The sequence below is a fragment of the Triticum urartu genome, chromosome 1A, assembly GCF_056163025.1.
Source record: "Triticum urartu cultivar PI428250 chromosome 1A, HENAU_Tu73, whole genome shotgun sequence".
NCBI classification, from domain to species: Eukaryota; Viridiplantae; Streptophyta; class Magnoliopsida; order Poales; family Poaceae; genus Triticum; species Triticum urartu.
This window is the reverse complement of record NC_141873.1, coordinates 572,586,393-572,612,798: the sequence shown is the minus strand read 5'-3', so window position 1 is coordinate 572,612,798 and position 26,406 is coordinate 572,586,393. Positions and strand designations below refer to the sequence as shown.

The 26,406-nt window shown below is 47.6% G+C and overlaps 1 protein-coding gene, 1 non-coding gene and 1 pseudogene across 2 annotated transcripts; 1 reads left to right on the top strand and 2 right to left on the bottom strand.

Annotated features, from left to right (window-relative positions):
* Positions 1-3,298: 3,298 nt before the first annotated feature.
* Positions 3,299-4,601, bottom strand: LOC125530840 (uncharacterized). Its single transcript, XM_048695264.2, has one exon. It carries the CDS (start codon positions 4,465-4,467, stop codon positions 3,670-3,672), a length of 798 nt encoding a protein of 265 aa, XP_048551221.2. The 5' UTR covers positions 4,468-4,601; the 3' UTR covers positions 3,299-3,669.
* Positions 4,602-17,067: 12,466 nt separating this feature from the next.
* Positions 17,068-20,232, top strand: LOC147992895 (uncharacterized; annotated as a pseudogene).
* Positions 20,233-26,201: 5,969 nt separating this feature from the next.
* Positions 26,202-26,274, bottom strand: TRNAR-CCU (transfer RNA arginine (anticodon CCU)). The gene has a single exon. It is a non-coding gene; the product is annotated as a tRNA-Arg (tRNA).
* Positions 26,275-26,406: the final 132 nt, after the last annotated feature.

Genomic DNA, 26,406 nt, shown 5'->3' with positions numbered 1-26,406 from the left:
CCGGTGATATGATGTGAAGCACCGGTATCTGCATACCAGTTTGTGTCGACGCCATAGGAGTCGGTGACCATGTTTGCACTCTTCTCCTCATGTTCATCTTCATCATACCTATGCCAACAATCACGAGCACCTCCTGGATGATGCTTGTAGCAGATTTGACACTCTGGGTAATCGCGTGCTTGCTGCTGTCGTTGCTGTTGTGGGCGACCGCGGCCACCTCCGCCGCCGCCGTTGCCACCAGATGGAGTCGGGGAAGGGCACTTGGCTTGTCCGCGGCCCCTGCTGCTGCTGCGCCCGCGGCCTCTGTTGTAGCCGCACCCACGCCCCCTGTAGGCCAGGTTTGCAGAGGACTTGAATCCCCCATCAGGGCCATCGCCAAGCATCTCGACTCGCTGGTCGAACGACGCGATCTGAGCGAACAGGTCATCAACTGTGATATGATTTTTGATTGCACCGCCGGCTGCCACAACAGGATCATAGTCTCCGTCGAGGCCGGCAAGAACATGGTCCGCCATCTCTGGATCCGAGACGGGGTGTCCTGCCGCTGCGAGCTCGTCCCCCAGGTTCTTCATCCTGGAGATATAGGCGCTGCTGGCCATGGAACCCTTCTTCGTGTTGGTGATGGCAATCCGCAAATTTGTGATGCGGGATTGGGAGTGCGAGGAGAACAAGGTGGTGATGGCAGTCCAGAGATCAAAGGTGGTCTCCTTACTCGCAACTTGGGCGAGAATCTTCATGGACAGAGAATTCAGAAGATAGCTAAGAACTTGTTGATCCTTTGATATCCACTGGGCGTACAGCGGATTGGGTTCCATGGCGACGATTTTGTCCGTCTGCTCCCGTTGCACCGTCTTCGGTGGCGCGGCATCTGATCCGTCCACTGTAGACAGCAAGTCCTTTGACTCATTGTCCCATCTGCCCGGCATGATAGAATTTGGTTTGTAACATAGGAATCTTCCTGTTAGATAAATTAGCAATTTTCTGATTAGTTTAATCTACAAATAAATCATGATAGTTTTTTTGAAAATAATAAATCATGATAGTGACATATGCAGTATTAATCTCGTACAGATATGTAACCATGTTATCACGTACTACACATACAACAGATACATCTGTATAAACAACAAGTGCAACCAACATAGGAATAAACAGGAAAGGAATGAACGGACTATACGCACCAGTTGGCTAGGTCGACGGTGGCATCAACATCCTCGGTTGCCTTCTTGGCGGTTTCTAAGTTCTTGCCCATGTCAAAGCTGGAAAGGTCAAGGACGTACTCAGAGTTCTCATCTGTGGGCGTCGTAATCTTCCCGAAGGCTCCGTTGTGGTTGCTCCCTCCATTCGTCGTGCTTCGGAAGAAAATCCGATCTTTGGATAGGGCAGTGGGCGCGTTGCGGTGTCGTGTCCTTCCTGAAGGCACCGTCTTGGAGTGCAAGGTTCATCGATTCTCAACTTCAACTCTTTGCGATATCTTCATCGGTAGGGCGTCGGCGGCTCCGTAGTGATGTTTGATGTCTTCCTTTGTAGTCTACGTCGAGTCTTTCAGTGTGTTGTTGTTATAGCCCTTTGACACCTATGTATCCAGCCCTGCGTGAGTGTGGGTCTTTGTGTGGTGTGTTGCGATTTGTATTGGTTCCATATGTTGGTATATGTTGGTGGTTGTTGCTTTACATATAAAGCGGAGCGAAAACCTTTTTGGGTATCTTTGCCCTTCTTCGCGCATCAGGGGGAACCCTGGGTTCTGGTACTCGGAACGTTTGATGATGGCGTCTTTAACGTCGTTCCCCTTCAGCAAGGCGTTGTTTTGTTTGCTCGTGGCGTCCCCATGGTGGAGTTGGATTTGTTGGTTGTCTTTATTTGGCTTGAGCTGGGAGAAGCTTTGTCGTGGTGTTCTCTATATTTGGGCTGAGCACCCCATGTCTCGGTGCTTTGGTCTCCGGGCACCACGCCATTCGTTTCATGTGTTGGTCCTGTGTGTTGTTCCATACCTTGTAATCACTTTTTTCTTCTTTTATCATTGAATTGATACACAAGTTTTACGTATTCATGAGAAATAAAAATGAGGGTATGTGCATGTAGGTAAGTGTCTGCATTTGTGTCGCCCTTTTCTTAAAGGGCATATTTTGCTTGGTTTTCCGTTATTTAGTAGCTTGGTGACCATTGTTGTGGGAGAGAAAAAAAAAAGAAAGCCCAAATTCTCGCGGCATCTTGCGAGAAAACGTCTGCATTTGCGAGGAGGAGGAACAATCGCATAATTCGTGGTGGTGGGTTCCGGCCGGGAAACGATCGACTATCAGGCGGCAACGGAGAGGCGGATAATCAGGAGCCGAAAACCGCGGCGCGGCAGGAGCGACGGGAACACGATGGACTATTCAGCGTGGAGGAGGAATTTATTCCGTGCCTGCTTGGGTTCGGTGGGCGCTTGGAGGCAGCAGGGCCCAAAGGAGCCAACAGTGGCGAGCGCGGGAACAGTGTCTGTGCACGGGCGCAACAACTCGCACACTCCACGCAAAGAGAGAAGGAAAGAAAGAAAGCCGCCGGCGCTGTGCGCGCGGACGGACGGATGGATGGACGTGCGGACGCCGACGGGTCGGGGCCGGGCCGAGCCGTCACTTTCGCTTCCTACGTACGGCCCTATTACCTATTACCTAGGAGGACATCCAGCCAGCCAGCGGCCACGGAATGGAGAGGAAACCCAGGGGGCGGGCGCGGGCGAGACATATCGGGCCATGGCGCGCGTCTTGCCGATCTGCGCACGCCCCGTGCGCGTCGCGTCGCGTCTGACCCGACGAGACTCGCTCCTGCACCTGCATGCCATCGGCCGCCCGTTTGGCCGGAGGCGGCTACATCTACATCTAATTCGCACGCGCCTGTGGATGTGGTGGTAGCAATCGGGCCACGATGATCGTCGTCCCATGTTTCACACTCTCACTAGGCGGTTTGGCCTCGCGCTTTACGGGTGGCGCCGAGCCTATCCATCCGCTTGGCAATGGCGACGGCATATGGGCATCTGATTCCGATCCGTCGTGTGGCACTCTGCCGCTCGCTCCAGTTTTCCCCGAGTTTATCCTGGCCTGGGGGCAGGGAGAGCCCCGCCCGGCGCACACTTTTCGCACCCCTTTTCTCTCTTTGAATTTTCGACCAACATCGGAATTGGCCGAGACGACGTGTAAAAAGGACGAGAGATCGAAAAGCAAACAAAATGCAGATTTACCATGTCCCCTTGGAATCACACACCAAACCGCTTCGACTATACACTCCCTCTGTACTTTGTAGTGATGTAAAAGATCTTACATTACTTTATAGAGGGAGTACGTTTTATTTCAAGTTTTTTGAACCGGCGATGCACAAGAGAAAGACATCTTGAGACTCATGGTTTCCTCCGCTACAGTAAGTAAATCCAGCACCACGAGCGATCCGCGATCCGACGGCCACGGTACAACCACGTCGCTCCCGTCCCATGCGCACCCACTCTGCCATGCCCGTGCGTGCCTCGCCACAAAAGAAGGCGTGCCCATGGCCATGACCGAACTCTCCTAGCTACTGACCAGTGAAGCGACGAGACGAGAGCTTCTTCTTCCTCCTCCTTATGTACTTTGCACATAGTGACTGACAGTGTCTCCGACCAGGTCCCCATCAACCCCGGACCATCACCGACGACGAAACTTATTCGACCACCACGAGCGTGCCGGCCATGGACTCCTCCTCGCGCCGGAACCGCGTCTGCTTCGCGATGAACGCCTCCACGGTGCGCCGGAACTCCTCCGCGTCGTCCGTGCCGGCCCACCCGCGCGCCACGCCCACCTCCGCCACGTCCCGCGCCGTCACCGACGACCGCCGCCTGCGCCCGTTGTCAGACTCCGAGCGCCGCATCAGCGGCAGCGGCTCCGGCGACGCCGACCGCCTGGACAGCTCGCCGCGCCGGCCCATCTTCTCCGACCGGGTCCGCCTCGGCGCGCGGGCCTTGCTCACGGCAGCCGCGGCGCGCGTCGTCACCGACACCACCGGCTTCACCACCTCCTCCTCCTCCTCCGGCACCGTCGCCATCGCCATCGCCATGGCCGGCATCACCACCACGGGCGCTTCACTTGCCTGCGTCGGCATCGGCGTCGGCGTCGGCGTCGTTTGTACGGCGAACGAAGCGAAGCTGGCGGCAGGGGTCTGGCCCTGCTCCACACCGGCGCCGGCAGAGGAGGCCGCGGCGGAGGAGGCCGGGGACGGCTCCACGCGCTCGCGCCTGGAGAGCGCGAGGAGGAGGAGCACGATGGCGTTGCCGAGGACGAACACGAAGCGGGGGCTGAAGAGGAGCGAGCCCGCGACGCGCATCGCGGCGGCGGCCACGGACGGCGCGCGGGAGGAGGACCACGATAGGAGCGCCGCGACGGCGATGAGCTCCCCCACCCTTAGCATCCGGAACAGGAGGCGAAGCCGCAGCGCTGCTCCGGTGGCGGCCATGGCGGACATGCGCGACGCTACTTCGGGAGAGCACGTGGCGGGGCACTGGTTTCTTGGGGGTTTGGCTCTGCTCTGGCTCTGGGTTTCTCAGCTGGAGGAGGAGGAGAGCGTGGGAGGTTGAGCACTTGGCAGAGGCGAGGCGGGTGGTGGGCTTATATAGCCCATTTCCGGTGGCCTTTTGCGCTCCATGGGAATATATTTGTCATCTTGCCATTATCTATTCCAATTTTATCATTGTTTAATATCTACAGTGGATTTTTGTAAGGAATTGCTGAATGGGCAATAGTGTTCTTTTCTGGTTGCTGGGGGAACTGGTGTTGGTTATGGAAATGCACATGATGCAGCCTTTTGCGATCGAACACAATTCGAGCATGGTGTTGTTACTGTTGCATGACAATGATAGGTGGCATAAATACCCAACCGAATATTAGAACCACTCAAGTTATGCATTGTTTATAGTTAATTTTTGTGTGGGGAATATTGGTACTAGTAGTTATCAAAGTCAAAAAAGACCCAAAATTCAATTGGTTATGGTAAAGTACATATAAGGGGATCTATCAAATTTCCCACGATGAATTCACTCAAAAGAGGCTTTACCAAATACAAGACCCTTGTACAACGATTGACGAGTAACCTTTAGTTGGATTTCTCCAATTTGCTGACAACTTCTAGAGCCGGGTTTGCGATGTGCCATTTTATTCTCTAGGAACCGAAACATGTTCCTATAAATATTCCAGTGTGTCAAATCGATCTTTGGGGGCACTTTTTTTGCATTATTTTTCCTTTTTGCGAATGGATTTAAAAGGTACTAGTAACACATAAATGAAGTAACAAAATAGCAGGACACAACTGCATGACAGACTAGTTTAGGTTACACCATTGAAAGCAAAAGAACATTCTGAAATAATTATGTTGGTTATGGAAATGTACTTGAATGGAGCATATAGAGTTACCGTCGAATGACAATGATTGGTGGTAGCAATACTCAATAGAACAGCAGAACCACCAAAAATTTATATCGGTGGTTCTTCTTTTTCGTTTGTGGAGAATAATGTACTACTTATTGAAGTAAAAGAAGACTTGGAATTCAAAATCGTTATGGTAAAGTACACATAAGGGGATCTATTTAATTCCCATGCTTTAACTCACTACAAAAGGGGTGGTACACACATAATCTTGATCCTTGTATGGTGATCGACGGGTAACCTTTTGGATGGATTTCTTCGTTCCTTGATAACTTCCGGAACCAGAATTGCGACGTGCCATTTTATTCTCCAGGAACGAAAGCATGTTCCTATAAATATTCTGTGTGTCAAATCGACCTCTGGGGGCTTTTGATTGGCAGGATCCTATAACAAATAAATGAAAATAACTAAACAGTTAGACACGAGAACACGTTGCGTGCTAAAGCAATTTTAAATGTATAGACTACTGCATGACAAAAGTAGTTTTGGTTGTAACACCACAAAAAACTCGAAAGAACTTTCTGAAACAATGAGGACATCTATTGTGAAGTTAGACTGAGCGGAGAATTCCCTTTCGAAAAATTCGTGCAACATACTCAATAGGGAAACAATATATATATATATATTATTTAGTTCTATAAATCAGATGAGCTCCATACTAATCATCTCAAAAGAATAATATCCCCTTGTTGGCACGCAAACCAGCATGATTCAAATTACATTGCGTAAATATCCTTGGGGCTTGGTGGTCACAGTGCTTGCTCACACATTTTTAGCGCCAACACTGTATGAACCTACTACTAGGCTGGTTTCAAACATATAATGTAATTTAAACTTTAACGCAGAACATGAGCAACACGTAGCAAATGAATTCTAGTGCATCGGGATTCTCAAAGCATATACGGTACTAAGAGCAAGTACAATAGGATAATGTAAGCGGGATATAAGACATGCCACATAAGATTTTTGCCTAGGAGGAGGAGAGAGGAGAGGGGAAAGAAGAGAAGCTGACTATAAAACTTACAGCCGGCTGTAGCACGTGTTCCAACACCCTTTGTGAGATAGAAAAAGTGGACCACGCATTAATGGCATAGTATACAAATATGACTTACTATTGTATAAACAAGCTATTAGGTTGGCTATAAACACTTCATATAGCCGGATATGGGCTGTTATTATTAACCATGTTCTAAATAAAAGAAGTTGTTGGGGAACGTTGCAGAAAACAAAAATTTTCCTACGGTTTCACCAAGATCCATCTAGGAGTTCATCTAGCAACGAGCGGTTGGATTGCATCTACATACCTTTGTAGATCACGCGCGGAAGCGTTCAAAGAACGGGGATGAGGAAGGCGTACTCGACGTGATCCAAATCACCGGAGATCCTAGCGCCGAACGGACGGCACTTCCGCGTTCAACACACGTACGGTCAGCGTAACGTCTCCTTCTTCTTGATCCAGCAAGGGGGAAGGAGAGGTTGAGGGAGATGGCTCCAGCAGCAGCACGACGCCATAGTGTTGATGGAGCTGCAGTACTCCGGCAGGGCTTCGCCAAGCACTATGGAGGAGGAGGAGGAGGTGTTGGAGAGGGAGAGGGAGGCACCAAAGATCAAGGTAAGAAGTCCTCCATCTCCCCACTACATATAGGAGGGCCAAGGGGGGGGGGGCGCCGGCCCTAGGAGATCTAATCTCCTAGGGGGGTGCGGCCAAGGGGAGGAATCCCTCCTCCCCAAGGCACCTAGGAGGTGCCTTCCCCTCCTAGGACTCTTCCTTTAGGGTTTCCCCCACCCTAGCCCTAGCCCACTTTGGGCTGGATCCCTTCCCACTTCAGCCCATGGGGCCCTCCGGGATAGGTGGCCCCACCCGGTGGACCCCCGGGACCCTTCCGGTGGTCCCGGTACAAAACCGGTGACCCCGAAACTTGTCCCGATGGCCGAAATAGCACTTCCTATATATAATTCTTTACCTCTGGACCATTCCGGAACTCCTCGTGACGTCCGGGATCTCATCTGGGACTCTGAACAACATTCGGGTTACTGCATATACATATCCCTACAACCCTAGCGTCACCGAACCTTAAGTGTGTAGACCCTACGGGTTCGGGAGACATGTAGACATGACCGAGATCGCTCTCCGGTCAATAACCAACAGCGGGATCTGGATACCCATGTTGGCTCCCACATGCTCCTCGATGATCTCATCGGATGAACCACGATGTCAAGGATTCAAGCAACCCCGTATACAATTCCCTTTGTCAATCGGTATGTTACTTGCCCGAGATCCGATCGTCGGTATCCCAATACCTCGTTCAATCTCGTTACCGGCAAGTCACTTTACTCGTACCATAATGCATGATCCCGTGACCAGACACTTGGTCACTTTGAGATCATTATGATGATGCATTACCGAGTGGGCCCAGTGATACCTCTCCGTCATACGGAGTGACAAATCCCAGTCTTGATCCTTGTCAACCCAACATACACTTTCGGAGATACCCGTAGTATACCTTTATAGTCACCCAGTTACGTTGTGACGTTTGGTACACCCAAAGCACTCCTACGGTATCCGGGAGTTACACGATCTTATGGTCTAAGGAAAAGATACTTGACATTGGAAAACTCTAGCAAACGAACTATACGATCTTGTGCTATGTTTAGGATTGGGTCTTGTCCATCACATCATTCTCCTAATGATGTGATCTCGTTATCAATGACATCCAATGTCCATAGTCAGGAAACCATGACTATCTGTTGATCAACGAGCTAGTCAACTAGAGGCTTACTAGGGACATGTTGGTGTCTATTATTCACACATGTATTACGATTTCCGGATAACACAATTATAGCATGAATAAGACAATTATCATGAACAAGGAAATATAATAATAATGCTTTTATTATTGCCTCTAGGGCATATTTCCAACAGTCTCCCACTTGCACTAGAGTCAATAATCTAGTTACATTGTGATGAATCGAACACCCATGGAATTCTGGTGTTGATCATGTTTTGCTCTAGGGAGAGGTTTAGTCAACGGATCTGCTACATTCAGGTCCGTGTGCACTTTACAAATATCTATGTCTTCATCTTGAACATTTTCACGAATGGAGTTGAAGCGACGCTTGATGTGCCTTGTCTTCTTGTGAAACCTGGGCTCCTTGGCAAGAGCAATAGCTCCAGTGTTGTCACAGAAGAGCTTGATCGGCCCCGATGCATTGGGTATGACTCCTAGGTCGGTGATGAACTCCTTCACCCAAATTGCTTCATGCGCTGCCTCCGAGGCTGCCATGTACTCCGCTTCACATGTAGATCCCGCCACGACGCTCTGCTTGCAACTGCACCAGCTTACTGCCCTACCATTCAAAATATACATGTATCCGGTTTGTGACTTAGAGTCATCCAGATCTGTGTCGAAGCTAGCGTCGACGTAACCCTTTACGACGAGCTCTTCGTCACCTCCATAAACGAGAAACATTTTCTTAGTCCTTTTCAGGTACTTCAGGATATTCTTGACCGCTGTCCAGTGTTCCTTGCCGGGATTACTTTGGTACCTTCCTACCAAACTTACGGCAAGGTTTACATCAGGCCTGGTACACAGCATGGCATACATAATAGAACCTATGGCTGAGACATAGGGGATGACACTCATCTCTTCTATATCTTCTGCCGTGGTCGGACATTGAGCCGAGCTCAATTTCACACCTTGCAACACAGGCAAGAACCCCTTCTTAACCTGATCCATATTGAACTTCTTCAATATCTTATCAAGGTATGTGCTTTGCGAAAGACCTATGAGGTGTCTTGATTTGTCTCTATAGATCTTGATGCCTAATATATAAGCAGCTTCTCCAAGGTCCTTCATTGAAAAACTCTTATTCAAGTAGGCCTTAATGCTGTCCAAAAGCTCTATATCATTTCCCATCAAAAGTATGTCATCTACATATAATATGAGAAATGCTACAGAGCTCCCACTCACTTTCTTGTAAACGCAGGCTTCTCCATAAGTCTGTGTAAACCCAAACGTTTTGATCATCTCATCAAAGCAAATGTTCCAACTCCGAGATGCTTGCACCAGCCCATAAATCGAGCGTTAGAGCTTGCACACCTTGTCAGCATACTTAGGATCGACAAAACCTTCCGGCTGCATCATATACAATTCTTCCTTAAGGAAACCATTAAGGAATGCCGTTTTGACGTCCATTTGCCATATTTCATAATCATAGAATGCGGCAATCGCTAACATGATTCGGACGGACTTCAGCTTCGCTACCGGTGAGAAAGTCTCATCGTAGTCAACCCCTTGAACTTGTCGATAACCCTTAGCGACAAGCCGAGCTTTATAGATGGTCACATTACCATCCGCGTCTGTCTTCTTCTTAAAGATCCATTTATTTTCTATGGCTCGCCGCTCTACGGGCAAGTCAGTCAAAGTCCATACTTCGTTTTCATACATGGATCCTATCTCGGATTTCATGGCTTCTAGCCATTTGTCGGAATCCGGGCCCGCCATCGCTTCTTCATAGTTCGAAGGTTCACCGTTGTCTAACAACATAATTTCCAAGACAGGGTTGCCGTACCACTCTGGTGCGGAACGTGTTCTTGTGGACCTTCGAATTTCAGTAGGAGCTTGATCAGAAGTATCTTGATCATCATCATTAACTTCCTCTCTAGTCGGTGCAGGCACCTCAGGAACATTTCCTTGAGCTGCGCCATTTTCCGGTTCAAGAGGTAATACTTCATCAAGTTCTACTTTCCTCCCACTTACTTCTTTCGAGAGAAACTCCTTCTCTAGAAAGGATCCATTCTTGGCAACAAAAATCTTGCCTTCGGATCTGAGGTAGAAGGTATACCCAATAGTTTCTTTAGGGTATCCTATGAAGACGCATTTTTCCGATTTGGGTTCAAGCTTTTTAGGTTGAAGTTTCTTGACATAAGCATCGCATCCCCAAACTTTTAAAAACGACAGCTTAGGTTTCTTCCCAAACCATAATTCAAACGGTGTCGTCTCAACGGATTTTGACGGAGCCCTATTTAAAGTGAATGCGGCAGTCTCTAAAGCATAGCCCCAAAAAGATAGCGGTAAATCGGCAAGAGACATCATAGATCGCACCATATCTAATAGAGTGCGATTACGATGTTCGGACACACCATTACGCTGAGGTGTTCCAGGCGGCGTGAGCTGTGAAACTATTCCACATTTTCTTAAGTGTGTGCCAAACTCGTGACTCAAGTATTCTCCCCCACGATCTGATCGTAGAAACTTGATTTTTCTATCACGTTGATTCTCAACCTCACTCTGAAATTCCTTGAACTTTTCAAAGGTTTCAGACTTGTGTTTCATTAAGTAGATATACTCATATCTACTCAAGTCATCAGTGAGGGTGAGAACATAACGATAGCCACCGCGAGCCTCAACACTCATTGGACCGCACACATCAGTATGTATGATTTCCAATAAGTTGGTTGCTCGCTCCATTGTTCCAGAGAACGGAGTCTTGGTCATTTTGCCCATGAGGCATGGTTCGCATGTGTCAAATGATTCATAATCAAGAGACTCCAAAAGTCCATCTGCATGGAGTTTCTTCATGCGTTTGACACCAATGTGACCAAGGCGGCAATGCCACAAGTATGTGGGACTATCATTATCAATCTTACATCTTTTGGTACTCACACTATGAATATGTGTAGCATTACGCTCGAGATTCATTAAGAATAAACCATTTACCATCGGAGCATGACCATAAAACATATCTCTCATATAAATAGAACAACCATTATTTTCGGATTTAAATGAGTAGCCATCTCGTATTAAACGAGATCCTGATACAATGTTCATGCTCAAACTTGCCACTAAATAACAATTATTGAGGTTCAAAACTAATCCCGTAGGTAAATGTAGAGGTAGCGTGCCGACGGCGATCACATCGACCTTGGAACCATTCCCGACGCGCATCGTCACCTCGTCCTTCGCCAGTCTCCGCTTATTCCGCAGCTCCTGCTTTGAGTTACAAATGTGAGCAACTGCACCGGTATCAAATACCCAGGAGCTACTACGAGTACTGGTAAGGTACACATCAATTACATGTATATCACATATACCTTTCGTTTTGCCGGGCTTCTTGTCCGCTAAGTATTTTGGGCAGTTCCGCTTCCAGTGACCACTTTCCTTGTAATAAAAGCACTGAGTCTTGGGCTTAGGTCCATTCTTTGGCTTCTTCCTGGCAGCTTGTTTGCCGGGCGCGGCAACTCCTTTGCCGTCTTTCTTGAAGGTTTTCTTACCCTTACCTTTCTTAAACTTAGTGGTTTTATTCACCATCAACACTTGATGTTCCTTTTTGACTTCTACCTCTGCTGATTTCAGCATTGCAAATACTTCAGGAATGGTCTTTTCCATCCCCTGCATATTGAAGTTCATCACAAAGCTCTTGTAGCTCGGTGGAAGCGACTGGAGGATTCTGTCAATGACCGCGTCATCCGGGAGATTAACTCCCAGCTGAGTCAAGCGGTTATGTAACCCAGACATTGTGAGTATGTGCTCACTGACAGAACTATTTTCCTCCATCTTACAGCTGAAGAATTTGTCGGAGACTTCATATCTCTCGACCCGGGCATGAGCTTGGAAAACCATTTTCAGCTCTTCGAACATCTCATATGCTCCGTGTCTCTCAAAACGCTTTTGGAGCCCTGGCTCTAAGCTGTAAAGCATGCTGCACTGAACGAGGGAGTAGTCATCGGTACGTGCCTGCCAAGCGTTCATAACGTCTTGTTCTGCAGGGAGAACAGGTGCGTCACCTAGCGGTGCTTGTAGGACATAATCTTTCTTGGCAGCTATGAGGATGATCCTCAGGTTCCGGACCCAGTCCGTGTAGTTGCTGCCATCGTCTTTCAGCTTGGTTTTCTCTAGGAACGCGTTGAAGTTGAGGACTACGTTGGCCATTTGATCTACAAGACATATTGTAAAGATTTTAGACTAAGTTCATGATAATTAAGTTCATCTAATCAAATTATTCAATGAACTCCCACTTAGATAGACATCCCTCCAGTCATCTAAGTATAACATGATCCGAGTTAACTAGGCCGTGTCCGATCATCACGTGAGACGGACTAGTCAACGTCGGTGAACATCTTCATGTTGATCGTATCTTCTATACGACTCATGCTCGACCTTTCGGTCTTCTGTGTTCCGAGGCCATGTCTGTACATGCTAGGCTCGTCAAGTCAACCTAAGTGTTTTGCATGTGTAAATCTGTCTTACACCCGTTGTATGTGAACGTTAGAATCTATCACACTCGATCATCACGTGGTGCTTCGAAACAACGAACTGTCGCAACGGTGCACAGTTAGGGGGAACACTTTCTTGAAATTATTATGAGGGATCATCTTATTTACTACCGTCGTTCTAAGCAAACAAGATGCAAAAACATGATAAACATCACATGCAATCAAATAATAATAGTGACATGATATGGCCAATATCACATAGCTCCTTTGATCTCCATCTTGGGGCTCCATGATCATCTTGTCACCGGCATGACACCATGATCTCCATCATCATGATCTTCATCATCGTGTCTCCATGAAGTTGCTCGCCAACTATTACTTCTACTACTATGGCTAACGCGTTTAGCAATAAAGTAAAGTAATTTACATGGCGTTTCTCAATGACACGCAGGTCATACAAAAAAATATAGACAACTCCTATGGCTCCTGCCGGTTGTCATACTCATCGACATGCAAGTCGTGATTCCTATTACAATAGCATGAACATCTCATACATCACATATAGATCATTCATCATTCATCACAACTTTGGCCATATCATATCACAAAGCACTTGCTGCAAAAACAAGTTAGACGTCCTCTAATTGTTGTTGCAAGTTTTACGTGGCTGAAGTAGGGTTCTAGCAAGAACGTTTTCTTACCTACGTGAAAGCCACAACGTGATTTGTCAACTTCTATTTACCCTTCATAAGGACCCTTTTCATCGAATCCGCTCCAACTAAAGTAGGAGAGACAGACACCCGCCAGCCACCTTATGCAACTTGTGCATGTTAGTCGGTGGAACCGGTCTCACGTAAGCGTACGTGTAAGGTTGGTCCGGGCCGCTTCATCCCACAATACCGTTGAAGCAAGATAAGACTAGTAGCCGCAAGAAAGTTGACAACATCAACACCCACAACAAATTGTGTTCTACTCGTGCAAGAGAACTACGCATAGACCTAGCTCTGATACCACTGTTGGGGAACGTTGCAGAAAACAAAAATTTTCCTACGGTTTCACCAAGATCCATCTAGGAGTTCATCTAGCAACGAGCGGTTGGATTGCATCTACATACCTTTGTAGATCACGCGCGGAAGCGTTCAAAGAACGGGGATGAGGAATGCGTACTCGACGTGATCCAAATCACCGGAGATCCTAGCGCTGAACGGACGACACCTCCGCGTTCAACACACGTACGGTCAGCGTAACGTCTTCTTCTTCTTGATCCAGCAAGGGGGAAGGAGAGGTTGAGGGAGATGGCTCCAGCAGCAGCACGACGGCGTAGTGTTGATGGAGCTGCAGTACTTCGGTAGGGCTTCGCCAAGCACTATGGAGGAGGAGGAGGTGTTGGAGAGGGAGAGGGAGGCACCAAAGATCAAGGTAAGAAGTCCTCCATCTCCCCACTATATATAGGAGGGCCAAGGGGGGGGGGCGCCGGCCCTAGGAGATCTAATCTCCTAGGGGGGTGCGGCCAAGGGGAGGAATCCCTCCTCCCCAAGGCACCTAGGAGGTGCCTTCCCCTCCTAGGACTCTTCCTTTAGGGTTTCCCCCACCCTAGGCGCATGGGCCCTAGGGGGAAGTGGCGCCCCAGCCCACTTTGGGCTGGATCCCTTCCCACTTCAGCCCATGGGGCCCTCCGGGATAGGTGGCCCCACCCGGTGGACCCCCGGGACCCTTCCGGTGGTCCCGGTACAAAACCGGTGACCCCGAAACTTGTCCCGATGGCCGAAATAGCACTTCTTATATATAATTCTTTACCTCCGGACCATTCCGGAACTCCTCGTGACGTCCGGGATCTCATCCGGGACTCTGAACAACATTCGGGTTACTGCATATACATATCCCTACAACCCTAGCGTCACCGAACCTTAAGTGTGTAGACCCTACGGGTTCGGGAGACATGTAGACATGACCGAGATCGCTCTCCGGTCAATAACCAACAGCGGGATCTGGATACCCATGTTGGCTCCCACATGCTCCTCGATGATCTCATCGGATGAACCACGATGTCGAGAATTCAAGCAACCCCGTATACAATTCCCTTTGTCAATCGGTATGTTACTTGCCCAAGATCCGATCGTCGGTATCCCAATACCTCGTTCAATCTCGTTACCAAAAAGTCACTTTACTCGTACCGTAATGCATGATCCCGTGACCAGACACTTGGTCACTTTGAGCTCATTATGATGATGCATTACCGAGTGGGCCCAGTGATACCTCTCCGTCATACGGAGTGACAAATCCCAGTCTTAAACCGTGTCAACCCAACAGACACTTTCGGAGATACCCGTAGTATACCTTTATAGTCACCCAGTTACGTTGTGACGTTTGGTACACCCAAAGCACTCCTACGGTATCCGGGAGTTACACGATCTCATGGTCTAAGGAAAAGATACTTGACATTGGAAAACTCTAGCAAACGAACTATACGATCTTGTGCTATGTTTAGGATTGGGTCTTGTCCATCACATCATTCTCCTAATGATGTGATCTCGTTATCAATGACATCCAATGTCCATAGTCAGGAAACCATGACTATCTGTTGATCAACGAGCTAGTCAACTAGAGGCTTACTAGGGACATGTTGGTGTCTATTATTCACACATGTATTATGATTTCCTGATAACACAATTATAGCATGAATAAATACAATTATCATGAACAAGGAAATATAATAATAATGCTTTTATTATTGCCTCTAGGGCATATTTCCAACAGAAGCATCAAGTGCCTAAAGAAATTTAGAATGTAGAGTATATGCACCACTGCGTGACGAAAAGTTGTTTTGGTTGAACCTGGGAGCACACAGAGGAACTTCCTAAAATAAGTAGGTGTTTGATGAGAGAAAACTAGAAAAGTAAGAAAATTCCAATAGAGACGCGGGAATTTTTCCATGAGGTTTGATATCACTTTAGAAAAAACTACTAGCATGCAAAGTAGTCTACCTAAAGAATAAAAAGATAATCTCAAATCCAACAAATAAAGCGAGGTCTACGAAAAGAAAACAATTTCAACAAAATAGAGTCCTCCCTCTTCAAATTCATATAGAATCCTCCCTCTTCGAATTAAATTGTGTAATAAATGCGCACTCAGGCTCAAGATGCCCGCTCACACATAATCTTGCCTCCTGCACTGTTTGAACCTACAAGCCTGGTTTCGAACAGATAAAATAATGTAACAAACATTTAGCTGCAGGTCGCAAGAGGAGCAGGAGTTAGCGGCTTACTGGGGATCACGAGGCCGCCGGGTTGTTTGGTGCTCGGCGCCCGAGATGTGCCATTGCTGGGAGCACTACTGTTGGTTATGGAAATATGCCAAACAGAACAATAGAAATGCAACATGGCGTGCTTACTGTTGCATGACAATGATTGGTGGCATCAATACTCAGGAGAATATCAGAACCACTCAAGTTATGCATTGTCTATAGTTATTTCTTGTGTGGGGAATATCGGTACTGGTTATCAAAGTCAAAAAGACCCAAAATTCAATTGGTTATGGTAAAGTACATATAAGGGGATCTATCAAATTTCCATGATGAATTCACTCAAAAGAGGTTTTATTAAATACATAATTGTGTTCCTTGTACCACGACTGACAAGTAACCTTTTGTTGGATTTCTTCAATTTGTTAACAACTTCCGGATCCGGGTTTGCTACGTACCATTTTATTCTCCAGGAACCAACACATGTTCCAATAATATTCCAGTGTGTCAAATCGACCTTTGATTTTTTTTCATGATTTTTCTTTTTTGTTAATGGATTTAAAAGGTTCTGGTAACATATAAATGAAGTAAAAAAAGATAGGCAGACACTACTGCATGACAAAGTAGTTTTGGTTACACCACCAAAAAATCAAAAGAACATTCTGAAATAATTATGTTGGTTATGGAAATGTACGTACTTGAATGGAGCATATGATGTTACTGTCGGATGACAATCATTGGTGGTATCAATACTCAATAGAACGATAGAACCTACCAAATTTTATATTGGTGGTTCTTTTTTGTGTGTGTGGGGAATAATGTACTACCTATTGAAGTAAAAGAATACTCGGAATTCAAATTCATTGTGGTAATATTTTAAATAGCGCGCTATTTCGCCGTTATAACGCGGTTATAGCATATTTGGAAGGGAGACGTTACGTTTTGGCAAAATCGGACGCTACGGCGCTAATCGCGTAATTAGCGCGCTACACACGCTATAAATTTGTAATGTTACAACGTTACAACATGCAGATGAACGGCGGCGGCAATATCTTGAGCAGCCCAGCAGGCCAAAAGCCCAAAACCAACCCACGACCGACCACTAGCTTTCTCACATATTCTCCCACGAGACCTAACCGGCTAACCCTAGTTCTCACTTCTCATCCCCTTCCCAGTTCCCAGCCCAGATGAGCGGCGGCGGCGCCGGCGGCGACGACGGCGACGGCAACATCTGGTCGTGAGCGCAGGCAGCGGCAAGATCTAGTCATCAGCGCGGCGGCAATATCTTGAGCAGCGGCAACAGCATCATCTCGCCGCGGCAACGTCCTCCATCTCGACTCCATCCTACACCGACGGGCGATGTCAACCGCACCGTCGGCAAGTCAACCACCAGGTAATCAAGCATCCACACCGTCGCATACCCACTTTCCCTTGAGCCATCTCCATGCCCTCCCCGTCTCTTGCTATGCCGCTGGCAAGAGCACCACCAAATGAATGCCGACAAGAGCACCAACAAAGGGAAGTAGGATTCAGAAGGAGATCCCTGTATATTCATAGAAAGATGTTGATTTCCTCAATATGGTTTACAGTTTGACTAATTAACTATGTATATTTGTGTGTATCTGAGTTCTCAGGCCATATGGTACTGAACTGAACTATAGTAACAAGAGTAACTTGTGTTAATGCTTGGATGGGCCGATTTTACTCTATACTAAAGATATATGTACTGCACTGAAGACGTAGGCATTGCTAATTTGATATATAATTTGTCTGATTGTAGGCGTTGGTGCTTCAAGCGCAGCATCAACGGTACAAGGAGAAGCTGCCGTTGTGAATGTGAAATCAAAAGACCCAGGATGGAAATATTGCATTTGTCCTGATGAAAACAAGAGGAATTCTTTGAAGTGCATTTTCTGTCATCATGTGTACACCAATGGTATTACTCGAATCAAGCTCCACCTTGCAAACATTCCAACTTCCGGTGTTGTTCCCTGTACAAAAGTGCCAGCTGATGTAAGGGATGAAATGACTGAGTTTTTGACAAAGAAGGGTGATAAAAAGGCAGCAAAAATTTCAGAGCAGAAGAGGATTAGAAGTGAAGTGGACTTGAGCCACTCAGAGGGGGAAGGTTCAAGTGATGAGGATGGCAGAAGAAATTCTGTTGTTATGCTTAAGTCAGCGAGAGGCAAAACATCTAAATCCTCAGGTGGGCCTATGGAAAAATTCTGCCAACTATCACCTGAAGATGCTATAGCTGCAAGGAAGGCAAAATCTAGTGAGAGCATTCAATTAAAGCTGACAACTGAGGAGAGATTGAAGAAAAGGAACCGTGCTTGTGAGTACATATGCCAGTTCTTCTATGAAGCATGCATTCCCTTCAATTCAGTCACACTTCCAAGCTTTTCCCTTATGCTTCAGTCAATTGGACAATACGACGAAGACTTGCCAGGTCCTAGTCCTTATGAAATGGGTGGCCCATTCTTGAAGAAGAGGAAGAAGAAAGTGATGGAATCCTTCAAGGCTCACAGGGAAGCTTGGGAGCTCACTGGATGTACAATCATGACAGATGCGTGGACCGACATAAGAGGAAGAGGGGTAATGAATTTGGTAGTCCATAGTGCATATGGTGTGGTTTTTCTCGATTCTTTTGATTGTTCAGCTGTGAAGAAAGATGGCAAGTACATCTTTGACCTTGTAGATGATTGCATTGAAGAGATTGGGGATGAACATGTAGTTCAAGTGGTGACTGATAATGCAAGTGTGAATCAAGCAGCATCTACATTGTTGAATGCAAAGCGGCCCAGCATATTCTGGAATGGTTGTGCTGCCCATTGTATTGATTTGATGCTAGAGGACGTCGGTAAGCTGCCATCAGTTGACTCCACTATTACAAAAGCTAGAGCTGTGACAGTTTTCCTTTATGCACACACAAGGGTTTTGAGCCTAATGAGGGAGTTCCTTGGGAAAGATTTGGTTAGGTCCGGTATTACTAGGTTTGCTACAGCATACTTAAACTTGAAGAGCATATTGGATAACAAGAAGCAACTCCAGAAGCTATTTAGATCAGATCAACTTGATGAAATGGGCTATCTAAAAAAGGTTAAAGGAAGGGAAGCCAACAAGACTGTGCGCTCTGATTTTTTCTGGAGAGGAGTAGATATTGCCGTGAAGTTCTTTGAACCATTGGCTAACTTGCCGAGGAGAATGGACAGTGATGTACCAGCTATGGGATTCATATACGGCGCCTTTTTGGATGCAAAGAAAGAGATCTCAGCCAAGTTTGAAAATGAACAACAAGAATCTTGTTTTCAAGAAGTGTTGGATATAGTGGATAAAAGATGGGACAACAAATTGAAGAGGCCACTACTTAAATCCATACTACTTTTATGAAAACAAGCTACAAATTTGGTTGGATCCAACATTTAAAGATGGGGTTGTCAGTTGCATGGGAAAAATGGTGGAAGATGTTCACCTTCAAGACAAAATCACAGATGAACTTAAGGCATATCAAGGTGAAGAGGGGTCATTTGGAAGAGACATTGCTAAAAGGCAGCGGAAAAACAAAAACTTTGATCCAGGTGCATATTTACATTTTAACTTTTTCTCCATTCTCATATCAGAACTTGCAATGGTTTCTTAACTCCGATTTTTACTCTTAATGAAGCTGATTGGTGGTCCAATCATGGGTCAAGTGCACCAAATCTCAGGGTATTGGCGATGCGGATTTTGAGTTTGACATGCAGCTCCTCGGCTTGTGAGAGGAATTTCAGTGTTTTTCAGCAGGTCAGAAAGATGCATGCCATATGTCAACTTGTTTATTGTCACATTAGAAGGACAACCCAGTATCTTTGCCATACTTTTCTTGCATTTGTTTACTTGTTTTTTCATACTAAGAAATCAATGCTCTAATCCCATCACCTACAGATTCACACAAAAATACGCAGTAGGCTACTTCATGACAAAATGAGAGACCTTGTGTTCATCAAGTTCAACTCCAAACTAAAGGAAAAGAGAGGGATGAAAAACAGGGACCCAATTGAGGACCACACATTTGTAGATGTTGTAGAAGATGAAGGTAATGAGTGGATTACTGGTGTTGTGTCTGTTGAAGGAGTGCAAACAGGAGTTGAACCTGAAGATGTACAAGTTGCACAATCAACATCAGAAGGAGAAGTTGCTCCATCAAAAAGAAAGATAGTGTCTCAATCTCGTCCTAGGAAGAAGAAGAAGTTGCTTCCTATTTATCGTGATGATGAGTTGCAATCAGCTGAGTCTTCTTCTGAATCGGAAGATGATGAAATGCATTTACCAGTGAGTGATTCTGAATAATTTGATTGTGCTATGTTGTAATGTTGTCCCTTTCGGTGGCTATTGATGCAGACTATCTTAAAACTCATGTGTTATTTTGTGTCGTATTGTTGCTGCCCCGGTGGCTGTTCATGTTAGAGACTCTTAAACTATGGCTGTTGAGTGTTGATGTTTGAGATTTACTATTTTTATGTACTGGATTTGGCCCTTATGCATATATTGCTTGCTCCTATGAAAAATTTAGTTGCTTAAATACTTTATTTCTAGATATATTTGATTTTTTTTCCAAACGCTATTTTGAAATATAGCACGCTATTAGCGCGCTATAACTTGTGTAGCATTTAGAGAAGGGCCTCGCTATATTTTGTAGCGCGCTATTCAAAATATTGGTAAAGTACACATGGGGATCTATTAATTTCCATGCTCTAAATCACTACAAAAGTGATGGTACGCACATAATCTTGATCCTTGTACAACGATGGACGGGTAACCTTTTGGATGGATTTTTTCGTTTGTTGTAACCTCTGGAACCAGATTTGCAACATGCCATTTTATTCCCCATGAACGAAAGCACGTTCCTATAAGTATTCCAGCGTGTCAAATCGGCCTTTGGGGCCTTTTGTTTTGCAGGATTCTGTTATAGCGCATAAATGAAAATAATAAAACAGTTGGACATGAGAACACGTTGCATGCTAAAGGAATTTAAAATGTATAAACCACTACATGCGGAAGTACTTTTGGTTGTAACATCACCAAAAACTCGGAAGAAATTTCTAAAACAATCAGGGAATTTGTTGCGATGTTAGACTGAGCGCAGAATTCCCTTTCGAAAAATTGCGTGCAACATACTCGAGAGAGAAAACAGTTTCTATGGTTTTTAATTCTACAAATCAGACCAGCTCCATAGTAACCATCTCTAAAGAATGCTATCTCCAAGGAGCAGAAAGTCTCTAGTTTTCTCGCACGAGTAGATCATCTTGTTTCGCTAGCCAGAAAAGTCTGATTCAACAGAATATCCAGGGCTACGGATACACAATACAAATGCAGACGGTTGTACATGGGCACATATACTCACCCTATGAACACGCGCACGTGCACGCATACTCTATCCTTGTAAGCATCCCTTAGAGACTGAGCCGACACATCATCTCGTGATTCACGGAGTCATCTTAAGGGTTGTTTGACACTCAAACCAGCATGATTCAAATTATAAATATCCTTGGGGCGGGGCTTGGGGCTCACAGTGCTTGCTCACACATAATTAGCGCCAACACTGTTTGAACCTACTACTAGCGTGGTTTCGAAGCGATAACGTAAATTAACGCGGAACATGAGCAGCAGTAGCTTTGAGGTACGTAGCTGGGAATCACGGGCGAGGCGGGCAGAATTCTGGTGCATCTAAACCCTGATATATATAAGTTGTGTGCTCACTGTACCAAATTAAAGGAAAAACCGAATAGTTGGACACGACGACACGGTACACCCAAAGAAATTTAGAAGGCAGAATATATGCATCACTGCGTAATACTCCCTCCGTTCCAAATTACTCGTCGCAGAAATGGATGCATCTATAACTAAAATACATCTAGATATATCCATATCTACGACAAGTAATTTGAAACGAAGGGAGTACTAGAAAGTAGTTTTGGATGAACCAGCTGGGAGAGGAACTTTGTGAAAGGAGCAGGTGCTTGATGTTTGATGAGAGAAAAGTAGAAAAGCATGCAAATTCGAATAGAAAACCAGGCAATTTTCCATGAAGTTTGATCTCACTTTGGAGAATAGCACGCAAAGTGGTCTACCTGTCTAACTGAATAATAAAAAGAAGAACTCAAAAAGCCCAGTCGAGCTCAAGATGCGTCGCTCGCGCATAATCTTGCCTCCTGCACTGTTTGAACCTACAAGCCTGGTTTCCAACAGATAACATAGTTTAGCAAACATTTGGCGGCAGGTAGCGAGAGGAGCAGGAGCTGGCTGCTCTGCTCGCTGGGGATCACGAGGCCGCCGGGTTGCTTGCATGGTGCTCGGCGCCCGAGGGGTGCCATTGGCCTGGCCGGGCTGGAGATTCGCGTGGTGCCGGTGGCGGGGCCGCCGATGCGGACCTCGGTCAGTTCAAACCTGTTCGTTCGTTCGGGACGGATCCATTTGGCCGCACGTCACTCTACTGTAGTACGGGCTCGGGCTCCAGCTAGCTAGCGACGCCGGGACGCATGGGTGGTCTCGGGCTGAGCCCCGGGCCACGCCGGCTAGCTTGCTGCCCAGGAGAAAACGACCGGGGCCATGGACGGACGCGCCGTCTCTCCTGGCCTTTCCCCCTGGCTGCTTTCCTCTGCCTCCGGCCTCCGCACATGCACCATGCACCGGCCTCGACCAAAGCACTCGACTCCGATCGCCATCTCGCTCACTGGTAGCTCTAATTAATTATTTTGTTTTCCCTTTCACGTCCATCGTGTTGCTTCAAGCGCCATGGACGTCTCATGGCAAGTGTTGGGGAGACGGCCACCTGCCGATCGTGAAGTGACCGGCTACTTGTCATTGACGCTTCATCGCGCGATGCATATGATTGGCCAGACTTGCTAGCAGTTCGCAGTTTGCCAGCCACGAGCTGGTAGTAGTGGTAGTACACTGTGGTGCGTCGTCGTGACGGACGGGGCGGGCGTGCATGGGCAGGGCCCGGTCGCGGCAGCCTCAACACGCACGCACGCACGCACGTATGGATGGCAGTGGCAGTGGCGTCCGCTGTGCCAGCACTGTGATCTCCATGTCGCTGCCATGCTCATGCATGCACGCACGCACGGTTGCTCTCCTGCGAGGGGTGCTCCTTTGTTTTTGTCCCTGCCTCTGGCCCTGGCCCGGGAGGAACCATCGTGTGGCACTGTGCCCCTGGCGCCATGGCCGGACGCCGGTCGGTCGGTCGACATGTCGGTCTCCGGGCTCTGTCTGCACGTGGCCGGGCTCGTGCCAACTGAACCCTGCCTGCGCGCCATGGACGAGCTGTCCCACGCGCGTACGTCCACGGGTTTTCCGGCGAGCCCGGCGCCCCGCCCCGGCCCGGCCACATAGATTCCCCAACAATGCCTGTGCCTGTGCGTATCGCTCGCTGCCTCCTCTGGCACCGTGCGTTGGTGCGTGCGTGTCGCCGCTGGGCTGGCATGCCCCCCACCCCCACGTCTGGCGTCGTGATAATCCACTGATCCACTCCGCGATACGATAAGAGCTGGCAGCGCGCATGCATGTGCCGCCGTGCGCCATGGCCGCTCGTCCGTCGCGTCGATGCGTCCGCGTCCCTCCTCCCTTCCTTTTCTCGTGCATGCCCTTTTTTTTTGCACCTAGCTAGTACAGGCCGGCCGCGCGCACAGCCCAGGGCCGGTGCGCGCTTCGCGTAGATAGGCTGGTTCCCTGCCCTCCCCCGCCGGGAGCGCGCGGCGAGGAGATGGACGACGGCGACGGGACGGGGCGCGAGACGCACACGTGTCCGCCTTTACGTCGTTCCATCGATCCAGCGGCCGACGAGACGCGACGCCGCACCGGTCGACCTCCCCGGCCGGCCGGACGATTCCCCGCCGATCCGCCGTAGCTTAGCTGCTACAGGCTAGACCGCCATCGTGTAGCCACGAGCCCGCGCTCGATTGATACCCTAGCCAAAAGCTAAGGAGCTAATGGAGTAGCCAGCCAATGCAAGAAACAAATTAAGCATAGCTTGAGCTACGTGCACGAGTGGCACCAAACCGAACTGGAGTAAGATCGCGTCCACCGGTCGCCACACTCACTCATTCACTCCACCAACAACCACGTACTAGCTGATGATCGATCGATCTCCGGGCCGGGCATTATCGCATGTAGCTAGCCAGCGAGAGCACCAGCGTACGTACGTGTAGCCTAGCCACGAGACGAGCAGACCGAGAATTCCTCGATCGGCCTAGGCTTAGCTACGTCTACGTGCACGACTGCCACCGAACCAAACTGGAGTAAGATCGCGTCCACCGGTCACCACTCGTTCACTCAACACAAATCCAAATGATCCGTCTCCGGCCCACATATATTGCAGATATATATGCTAGCTAGTACTCCCTCTGTCCGGAAATACTTGTTGCATAACTGGATAAAAATGGATGTATCTAGACCTAAAATACGTCTAGATACATTCATTTCGCTGATAAGTATTTCCAGTTTGAGAGAGTATTTTTAAATATATTTTTTGAGCAAATGATACTAGCTAGTATGGCTAGCAAGAGCACCAAGGAGGCGGACGCGACGAACGAACTGAGCGATCCTCGGCATAGCCTCGGCTACGTGCACGACTTCCACTAAACCAAACCGGCGTAAGATTAACTAGCCCCCATCTACCCCCGTCAACCCATCGCTGACAAGAACACACATACCAAACACCTGACCCGCGGATCGATCGACCCGACCGATCTCGATCGCGTATCAGTATGAGCATTGAGCAGCATCACAAACACGCGCGCTGGCACATGCACGCACACATATCATTAGCTAGCAAGCTAGCCGCGCGTCGCACGGAAAAGAAAGATCCTCGATCGATCGATTCCACAGGAGCTACTAGCTAATGATACGTGTGATCGCATCGCGCATGATCATGAACTCCCCAGGATCGCACACATTCATGATCTCTCCATCCATCATGAATTCATGATCACTCTTTCGATTTCTTTCTTTCGTTCAGTGCAACAACAAAAAGCACACGGATCCATGGAACAAAATTTTTTGATTGCGCCAAAAGCCTAAAGGCAAAGGCTAACAAGCTAGCCGGGATGGATGAAAGGCACGTCTATCTGGCGTAGGAGACTGTTAAATATGCGCCGGGCCGTCTTGGTCTACCGCTCACCTCACCCATGTGCATGTGCCGGAGGGAGGAGGGTGCCGGTCTGCTGCTGCCGCTGGGGTGGCGCCATGATGCGAGTTTCTTAATGCCATCGGATGCAAAGCGGCACTTGATTAACCAGCCTTCGTGTTTGTGGCGCCTCACACGCGCACTAGCTAGCAGCGATCGTGGTTTAATTAGTGGGTCTACATATGTTAACAAAAAGAGGGGATTTGGTGGGGGGACATGCACGGATGGTGGCGCCGCTTCGCCGTTCACCGCAGCCGGCCACCCCGGGTGAAAATCGGCTTTAGCGTCCGTGATGATGGACAAGCGTGATTAAACTAACTAGGGGTGGCCATGGCCATGGGCGGGTCGTGGTCGTGGCCATCTTTCGTCGTGGCCACGGCTGCGTGGACTTGACTCGTGTGGTGTACGGCGCATGCAGGCCGACGAAGGAGAAGAAGAAGAAGAAGCTCCGGATGTGGTACGTGGCTCTGAATTTCAAAAGAAGGTGACGGACGGACGGCCGGACGGGCGGCAATGATTGACTATTCTGGGCTGATGGTGGTGCAATTGACGAGGTGACACTATTCTGATCGCGGTGCAATTAACGAGGCGATACGTGTAGACCAGAGTCAGAGTAGCTCATGTCCTATGTGATGGTGGCACGCTTATTATTAGGCAGTACAGCTTCTACGGTGCTCCAGTTAAGCTTCAGATTTTTCTCAAAGCAAGTTTCAGATTCTTATACTTGCTAGTGTCCATGTGCGTTGCGGGGATGAGTAAAACACAACTTTTTGCCTAAAGGTGGTGGTAGTGAGTGTGCGAGTTTTGCTCAACATTTTTACTTGGAAACAAAATGAATTTTGTGTTATGGTCACCTTGTGCTTCGTCCAAAGGGAAAAAAGGTTCGAAAACAACTTTCACCTATGCGATGGTGGCACGCTTATTAGGCGCAGCATCTCCTTTGCTCCAGTTATGTTTCAGATTCTCACTCCTTTTGGAGGTACTGTCTAGTTTTGACACAAACTCTGCACAAAGTTAGCGGGCATAGCCTGCAAGTTTTGCTCAACATTTTTCTCTTTGGAAACAAAATTAAATTTTGTGTTATGATCACCCTACTTCATCCAAAGGAAAAAAAATCTTTTTTTAATGAATATATAAAAAAACAATTACTAAGAGAAACGCGCCAGGTAGGGGTCGAACCTACGACTTTCTGCTTAGGAAACAGACGCTCTATCCACTGAGCTACAGGCGCTTTACACTGCAAATTTCAAATTAACTGAACCTGTCCGTACCATACGAGTTCCATCCGTGCAAGCCAGGGCGACACTGAGTTTTTTGTTCTTCCGAACAGAATAAAAACTTGGTCATAGTTACAAAAACTTGG